The 9,038-nt window shown below is 45.0% G+C and overlaps 1 protein-coding gene across 1 annotated transcript; it reads left to right on the top strand.

Moving 5' to 3' along the window:
- Window positions 1–3,200: 3,200 nt before the first annotated feature.
- On the top strand, window positions 3,201–8,786 carry LOC131253602 (probable LRR receptor-like serine/threonine-protein kinase IRK). The gene is made up of 2 exons (XM_058254670.1): window positions 3,201–6,007; window positions 7,013–8,786. The coding sequence occupies exons 1-2, from the start codon at window positions 4,548–4,550 to the stop codon at window positions 8,463–8,465; spliced, it is 2,913 nt and encodes a 970-aa protein (XP_058110653.1). The 5' UTR covers window positions 3,201–4,547; the 3' UTR covers window positions 8,466–8,786.
- The last annotated feature ends 252 nt before the right edge of the window (window positions 8,787–9,038 follow it).

Below are 9,038 nucleotides of genomic sequence, written 5' to 3'. Positions count from 1 at the left end.
GCCACACGTGTAAGTTCAATGAGGATTAAGGACAATCTTTTCCACCCGTACATATAAAAAAACGTTTTATGGTTAATTGTAGGGAATAAATATTGTGGGAAGTACAGTATGAACGGCTCTGATCTCTGACATGCGTGCTTGGTTGGTGCATACGGGGGAGAGTAGGTTTCGGGAAGGCTGCTCCTGCGAGTCGACATTGGATTTCTAGGAATTTTACCTGTGGTTAGTCAGCAGGCGCATTTATGCGGTGCTGGTAAAGGAGTAAAGGCAAAGAACGGCCTCCATTCAATGGCCATTTATGAAAAGAGAGATAAAAGCGAAAGGCCCTGCTCCGCACGGAATTCAAATGCTACTCGCGCGAGTATTATACTAACTCTCTAGCAGCACACGTGCCAGCTTGGCACACGGGTGGATGATCAAGGCTGTTTAACTTGGATTGAAGCTCACCCGAAATGAGGGCCTCTGCACTTGTACTGACTGTGCAGAATGCTGATTCATTTCTAACCGTCTATTTCTCATACACGCGTGGCCCATTTTGTGAGCTGTTTTTTGTGCTGGAGCACGTAATACCAGTAAGCCTTCCGGATGAACGGTTGATCTTACATGTACTTGCCAAACTGGCACGTGAGTGAGATTAGATCTGTTGCGAGTAGGATTGATCGTTCTCTATCTCCTCCCCCGCAAATTCCTTACTCTCTCTCTTTTTATGGGCAAATGTCAGGTAGTCCTCGACTTCTGAAGTAGAACGGCTCCCCGCTAGCTGGACCATGTGATTATTATAGAACCCAAATCAGAGACAAGGCTAACTTGGATAGGCCGTATAGGGTAATTTAGAAATTTGAGCGTTCAATATCAGATAATTTGTGGTAATTTATAGCTTTTTAGTATATTCATGAAAAGATCTATCAGTTGAACGGTTCTGATCATCTTTGAAGATGGCCAAATAAATGCACTACGAATTTATTTCAGTAGTCCGCGGACTACGAGACATGTCTCTTACTTTATTGCCTATCTCTGCATATCTACTTTTCACCCAACTTCATCTCTTCGTAAATTTCAAGAAAACAACCATTCACTTGCATTTATTTACCAGAACGCCATTAATACGATGCTCTGCCCATGTATGGTACAGTTTGTTTTTTGCACGGTTTTTTAAAAGTTGGGGCCCACGGTTTCTGTAATCCAAAGCGTTGATATGATGGGACTCGCCATAGATGAACGACTTACAAAGATACCCTTGATTGGAAGATCCTAACAACGGCTCTGATTGGTATTTAATGGACCCCACTAGTACTAACTGAGAAGTAGTGGTATGGTACGGTGGTCAGCAATATTGGATAATACCTGTAACCAACAATCGCATGCGTGAGGCGTAGATGAGATCCTGACCGTCTATTAAGTGGGCCCTGCAATGTACGTTGGGTAGCTTAAAATGAAGCCAGACAAAGGAATTTTACAGATCGAATATGGACTCTGGATTATTGCTTGTTCTTATCTTGTGTTTGTCCATGGTAGGGACCATCCAACCGCAGGTTGTTGATCGGACGGTGTGGATGTGACTGACAGACGCATGTGCATGGATTGAATTGAAAGCATCTTGGCTGGACCAACCCAATGATAGGGCAGGTGACGCGGATTGCGGACTGACTCTGCTAGTACCCTGCTGGCTGCTGGTACCCAGGTCGCTACCGGTCGATGCTCTGTGGGCCCCACCACGATGTATTTGTTTTTATCCACGCCGTCCATGAATTTTTCCACCTTATTTTAGGGCATGAGACAAAAAATTAGGAAGATTCAATTCTCAGGTGGACAACACCATAGGAAAACAGTGGTGATTGAACTCCCACCGTTAAATCTTCCTAGGACCTACCGTAATGCTTATTTGCCATCCAACCTATTGATTAGGTCACACTCGACTGGACGAACACAAGAGGCAAATATCAGCTTGATCCAAAACTTTTGTAGCACCTAATAAGTTTTTAACGGTGGGCCTTCAGTCACCATTGTTTACCGTTGTGTGGTCCAACTGAGATTTGGATCTGGATTATTTTTGAGTTCACATACTAAAATGATCTGAAAACATGGATGGACGGTGTGGATAAATTAAATACATCATGGTGAGCCTACATAGAACCGACAAGACCAGCACCTACCTGCGACGCATTAGTATGCAATCCGCATCCATAGGTAGGGGTGTACACGGGTCGGGCCGTTGTAGTTTAGTCATCATCCAGTGGGCCCCACCATGTTGGAACACTCTTCTCCGTCGGTTTCCACGTATTTAATCAGCGCCCAATTCGACACGTGGCACAATGGTCTGATCTAAGCTGTTGGTTGAGTGGGCACCACCGTAAAGATTGCATGATGGAAATATTGGGAGTGATTCACTCAGCAAAACTCCCTCAAAATAAATCAAAAGATGATGTATGTGTTTTATTCTATGGCTTGATGCAAAAAATGAGAGGGATATAAATCTTAGGTGGACCACACCACAGGAAAACAATAGTGATTGGAAATCCACCATTAAAAACCTCCTAAAGCCCACTGTACTGTTTATTTGACATCCAATCTGTTGATTTGGTGATACAGACCTAGATGAAGGGAAAAAACAAAGATCAGATTAATCCAAAACTTTTATGGCCCCCAAAAAGCTTTTAGTTGTTGATGTTCATTCAACACTGTTTCCTGTAAAGTGGTCCACTTGAGATTTTGATATACCTCATTTTTAGCCTGATACCTTAAAATGATCTAGAAAAATAGATGGACGGCAGGGATGAAATACATACATCATGGTGGGGCCCACAGAGCACCGACCACCAGCCATTGGCGGGTGGCAGGGGGAGTAGCCAATCCATTTCCATGATGGATAGGGGTGTGGCCCACCTATTGGGTGGATCAGCCCTGAAATCTTTCATGCCATGGCCCATATTTTGAAGGGCTGTGATGTTATATACATGTTGAAATGTCACATGCATACGATAGCTCAAATGTCAGATGCAGGGGCATTTTCCGAAGGCGCGGCCCCCTTTCGTCTGCCACGTCAGTACACGGCTCTGACCGAACGACACGTGTCATCCACCTTGGATCCAATTGCGCCGAGAAAATCCTGCCACGTGTACGGCTCAGGAGCGAAAGGGGAAAGGAGACAGAGCTACTGGCTCTTTTTCCTCTCCGCTGCTAACAAAAAGCTCCACTCCTTCTCTTCCGACAAAGAAATTGCTTTTCCATGGCGACGAGAGCAGAGCTTGGCGATTCCCGGCGACGTTTCCGGTCGATGATTCCGGCCAACTCATAGGGTTCTCGAAGAATACTCCTCTTCTTTTTTATCTTTCTGCCGTCTGTGTGTCAGATTTCGGCGGCATTCTCCAGCGGATGGGAGCAGAAAACCGGCTGGTAATGCCGTGCATTTGATCTTCTAATCTGAGATGAGAAGTCTAGAAGCTTCTTCCTGAGGATTTTCTCGACGTATTCTGCTTTTGGAGCTTGGAATCTGGTGGTTTTTCTTGCTTTGACGTTACCTTGTGGAGCGATTTCTAGGGTTTTGTAGCTGCATCGCTCGGTTTTTCTCCTGTTTCCGTGAGAAACCTCGTTCGGAAGGCGAATGCGAGAGGTTTCGTCCTGTTTTTACTTGGAACGTCGATTTTTTCTGATTTTCTGAATTTTTTTTTGGGTGTTTCTAGGGTCAGAATCGACGGTCTTAACCGATTTCTAGGGTTTTGTTTTGGAACCTGTTCGCGATTCGTCGATTTCTTTGCTTTTTGTGAGAAATCTCGTATCTCGACATAAATGCCAGCGATTTCCTAGTGTTGTAATTGAAATCCTGTGTAAAAATCGGTTATCGGATTCTCCTGTGGTTCGAAGGTTGGAATCTGCAGTTTGGAGAGATTTCGAGGGTTAGTTTCTGTCTGCCATTCTCCTATATCTTCGATTTGTTTGGTAGATCTCGTTTTGGATGCTGAATGCCAGCAATCTTTTGCATTCGTGTCCTCCGTCATTTGCGAGTTTCGGTTTCCGTGAGAAATCCGGTTTCGAATGCCAAATGCGGGTGATTTTCTGCTGTTATTCTTCAAGTACTGTTAATGATCGACAAGATCGTCATTTATGCAGCTATCTTTGATTTGATTGAGCTCAGACAGCCGAAATAGAGGTTTTTGGCTTCTTAAACGGTTAGCGCTGGCATCTTTAGCTGTTCTTTTCCTGCAAAATCCATCAAAAATCATCTGCGGATAGCTTTTTTCTCTCCTTGTATATCTGGAAGTTTCTAAAATCAGCCTTTTTGCTTGTTTCCTAAGCAACAGCTTCCTTGAAATCTCTGTTTATGAAGCAATCTCACCATTCCTCTGGCACAGCAAACACTCTCAAGATTGGAGTATTTTTTAGAATCTTTTTCGTGTTTTTGAGCTTCTCTCCTTCTTGAAATCTCTGGAAATCAAGAAATCAACATTTCTGCTTCGTTGAATGGTTAGTGTTGAGAATCTTCCGCCAATCTGAAAATCCTGGAAACAATCCATTAATGGCAGCCTAGCATTTGCCAACCGGTGACTAGAATGAGAAAGCTAATGAAGCTCTTCGCCCTTCTTTTCTTTCTTCCAGCTCTTGTCCGATCAGAAGATCCAACTCTCAATGATGATGTCCTTGGACTGATCGTCTTCAAGGCCGATCTCAAAGATCCAGATGTTAAGCTGGACTCTTGGAATGAGGATGAGAACAGTCCTTGCAACTGGGTTGGTGTGAAATGCAACCCTAGGACGAACCGGGTCTCTGAACTCGTCCTTGATGGATTCTCTCTCTCTGGACGGATTGGCCGAGGCCTTGTTCAGCTCCAATTCCTCCGTCGATTATCCCTTGCAAAGAACAATTTCACTGGAAGTTTAAACCCTGAGCTTGCCCACCTTAGGAGCTTGCGATCAATTGACGTCAGTGAGAACAGTCTCTCTGGAACCATCCCGGATGAGTTCTTTCAACAATGTCAGTCTCTCCGGGCTATCTCACTCGCGAAGAACAGTTTCTCGGGCATGATCCCCCCCAGTTTGGGCTCATGCTCAACGCTTGCAGCTCTTAACTTCTCATCAAATCGGCTTTCAGGTCAGTTGCCAGATGGGCTATGGTCTCTGAATGGTCTTAGATCGCTTGATCTCTCGGGTAATTCTCTGACCGGGGAGATTCCAAAAGGGATCCAACGGTTGTTCAATCTAAGACTGATAAGCTTAAGGAAGAACCAGCTTACTGGGCAGTTACCAGATGACATTGGAGGCTGTTTACTTCTAAAGTCACTGGATTTCAGTGAGAATTCACTATCCGGGACCCTTCCAGATTCAATGCAGAAGCTCACAATGTGCAGTTCTTTGAGCTTACATGCGAATTCATTCTCAGGAGAAGTTCCATCATGGATGGGAGACATGAGAAACTTGGAGTCTTTGGATCTGTCGTGCAATGGATTTTCAGGCAGCATTCCAGATTCATTGGGAAACCTAATGACACTGAAGATGTTGAACTTGTCTGGAAACAGATTTACTGGGAGCTTGCCAGAGTCAATTGTCAGTTGCAGAAGCCTATTGGAAGTTGATTTTAGCCGGAATTCATTGATGGGGAATCTTCCTGCATGGTTATTCGAATTGGGTTTGCAAAGGATTTCACTTTCACACAACAATTTGAGTGGGGTGATTGAAAATCCTCCTACTGGGTCGTTGGAGGCATTGCATGAGAACCTTAAGATCTTGGACTTATCAGGAAACCTGTTTTCTGGAAAAATTCCGTCCGACATTGGGGTTTTTAGTAACTTACAGCTGTTGAATATGTCTGGGAATTCTCTTGTGGGTGTGGTTCCAGTGAGCATTGGGGAATTGAAGGCTGTGGATGCTATTGATTTAAGCAAGAACCGATTGAATGGAAGCATTCCATCAGAAATTGGAGGGGCAGCTGCTCTCAGGGAGCTGAGATTGCAGAATAACTTTCTCAGTGGAAAAATCCCAACCCAGATTGGAAAATGCTCTTCCCTAACCACACTGTAAGTCATCTTTCACTTCATGCCTTTTTATTTTAGTTCATTTGAATTGGCACTGCTTAAGCTTTCGAGACATGAACTTCCTTTTGTAGCTAATTTTTCTTCCATGTTCCAACCAAAAACAATACAGTTTTGCTATTTGCTTTTACTATCAAAACTTGTTCATTAATTACATGATTTCAGACTGTCATTTGGAATTTCATGACTTCCACCTGCAACAGAAAATTTGAAGGCACAAAATTCTCATTCTAATTTATTCAAAGGGGGTTTATGCCTCAAACGCCCCTTTGGAGTGTTTGATTCCAAATGGGCGCTTCATTTTCCGGTGTATTTGATCAGAAGCAAGGGCATTTGTAAGTAATGTAATCAGTATTGTCTTCAGATACACAAAAACCCCGTATTCCAGTGTATGCATCATGTATTGAAATTCACTGTATGAACGATCTCTACGTCCAGTTGATGGGCCACAGCCTAAAAGATTGTGCCTGCTTTCGCATGGCCAGCAAAGCTATGACAAATTGACAACTGGTCCACACAGACATCTCCACAGATTGTGTTTTCAGGTTGGGACCATTTTGACCAGTGACTTTGTGTTATGACCGCATATGCATTGGAACATCAATTGTCCTTTTGTGCTGGGATTGGGACCATTGATATCTGTCATGCTGAATTTTGACATGTAGTTTATGTAGGGATAGTTCCTCATTTAAAGAGACGAGACAATCTACAGAATTGCCATATTTTCTAGTTGGGTTTACTCTTTCAGCTTTCAAAAAACTAATAAAAGAATTCCCTATAAATGTTAAAACACTCTTACACCAACAGTTTTAGTTTCCAACTTGTTGTTGGACTCTGTTCCAGCCCACATTCAAATTCTCAACAATGAAACAATTAAAAAAGTCTGATCATTTCCTAAGCTCAAAACATTTCATTTCAATGCAGATGCATCTAAGAAAGCTCTCAGCAAAATGACACAATTCTACATCTCTTCTGGTTTTGTTTTTGTAGGATTCTTTCACATAACAACCTTCAAGGCCCCATCCCCCCAACCATGGCAAACCTCTCCAACCTCCAAACCGTGGATTTCTCCCTCAACAACCTTACAGGGACTCTTCCCAAGCAGCTCTCCAACCTCATTCACCTCCTCTCCTTCAACATCTCCCACAACCACCTCCAGGGCGAGCTCCCTGCTGGCGGCTTCTTCAACACTATCACCCCCTCCTCTGTCTCTGGCAACCCCTCCCTCTGTGGATCTGCTGTCAACCGCTCCTGCCCCGCCGTCCTCCCCAAGCCCATTGTCCTCAATCCTAACTCCTCAGATGCCTCCGGAGCTGGGCCCCTCTCGTCTAATGTCCGCCACAAAAAGATCATCCTCAGCATCTCTGCCCTCATTGCGATCGGCGCTGCCGCTCTCATTGCCCTTGGCGTCATTGCTGTTACTGTCCTCAATCTCCGCGTCCGCTCATCCACCTCCCGCTCTGCCGCTGCCCTCACCCTCTCCGCCGGTGATGAGGACTTCAGCCATTCCCCTGCCACTGATGCCAATTCGGGCAAGCTTGTCATGTTCTCCGGTGACCCTGAGTTCAGTGCCAGCACCCATGCGCTGCTCAACAAGGATTGCGAGCTAGGGCGTGGTGGCTTTGGAGCTGTCTATCGAACTGTCCTCCGTGATGGTCGCCCCGTTGCCATCAAGAAGCTCACTGTCTCAAGCCTCGTCAAGTCCCAAGATGATTTTGAGCGGGAAGTCAAGAGGCTCGGGAAGATCCGGCACCACAATCTTGTCGCCCTTGAGGGCTATTACTGGACCCAGTCACTGCAGCTTCTCATATATGAATTTGTCTCTGGTGGGAGCCTCTACAAGCATCTCCATGAGGGGTCTACTACAAGCTCCCTCTCGTGGCATGAACGGTTCAACATAATCCTTGGCACCGCAAAGAGCCTGGCCCACCTGCACCAGCTAAATGTGATCCATTACAATCTCAAATCAAGCAATGTACTGATCGATAGCTCCGGGGAGCCCAAGGTAGGTGATTTTGGCCTGGCGAAGCTGCTGCCAATGCTGGACCGCTACGTCCTGAGCAGCAAGATACAGAGCGCGTTGGGATACATGGCCCCAGAATTTGCATGCCGGACAGTGAAGATCACGGAGAAGTGCGATGTCTATGGGTTTGGGGTCTTGCTCCTGGAGGTGGTCACGGGGAGGCGGCCCGTCGAGTACATGGAAGATGATGTGGTGGTCCTTTGCGATATGGTGAGGGGGGCATTGGAGGAAGGACGGGTGGAGGAATGTGTCGACGGGCGGCTTCAGGGGGAGTTCCCCACAGAGGAGGCGGTCCCAGTGATGAAGTTGGGATTGATCTGCACGTCACAGGTGCCGTCGAACCGGCCTGATATGGGAGAGGTGGTCAATATACTTGAGCTGATCAGATGTCCATCAGAAGGCCAGGATGAACTGAGTTGAATTTGAATTTTACTTAATTTCTTTTTTCTTTTTTTTCCAACAGAGAGAAGGGGGGTTTTCAGGGGAAGAAGAATCCGGTTTTTTAGCTTGTTGAAGAGAGAAGAAGTAAAAAGGGGATTTATTGTAATGCTGTTTTCTTTCGTTCCTGTTTGGCTCGATTTTTCTTGTTTTTTTTTTATTGGATTGTGTTTGTTTGTAGTTTTGGTTCTTTTGATTTCTTCTCTCTTCATTGATGTTGTAATGACAGACCGGATTCCTTTTCACCGAATTCGGGTTTCAGACCTACCCCTTTTTAAGAGAATTGCTACCACGTTTTCTTTACTCTCCGTTCATGAATTTCTTGTTTGTGGTAGTTTTGTAGATTTTTGGTGGTCCAATCATCAGGTGGGGTCCACTCATCCAATTGGTCCACTCATCAGGTGGGGCCCACTCATCCAATTGTGACCCATCTAATGAAATCTTCATGGGGTGGCCCACTTTTTTCACGGCTTGGGTTTTATCCACAATTCAATTGTCGGCTGGAGTGAAAATGCTGTTGGATACATGGTTGTCACAAAAGATAGTAAATATTAT

This window comes from Magnolia sinica, chromosome 8, assembly GCF_029962835.1.
Source record: "Magnolia sinica isolate HGM2019 chromosome 8, MsV1, whole genome shotgun sequence".
NCBI lineage: Eukaryota > Viridiplantae > Streptophyta > Magnoliopsida > Magnoliales > Magnoliaceae > Magnolia > Magnolia sinica.
The sequence above is the reverse complement of the archived record's forward strand: the minus strand, read 5'-3'. Positions and strand labels throughout refer to the sequence as shown.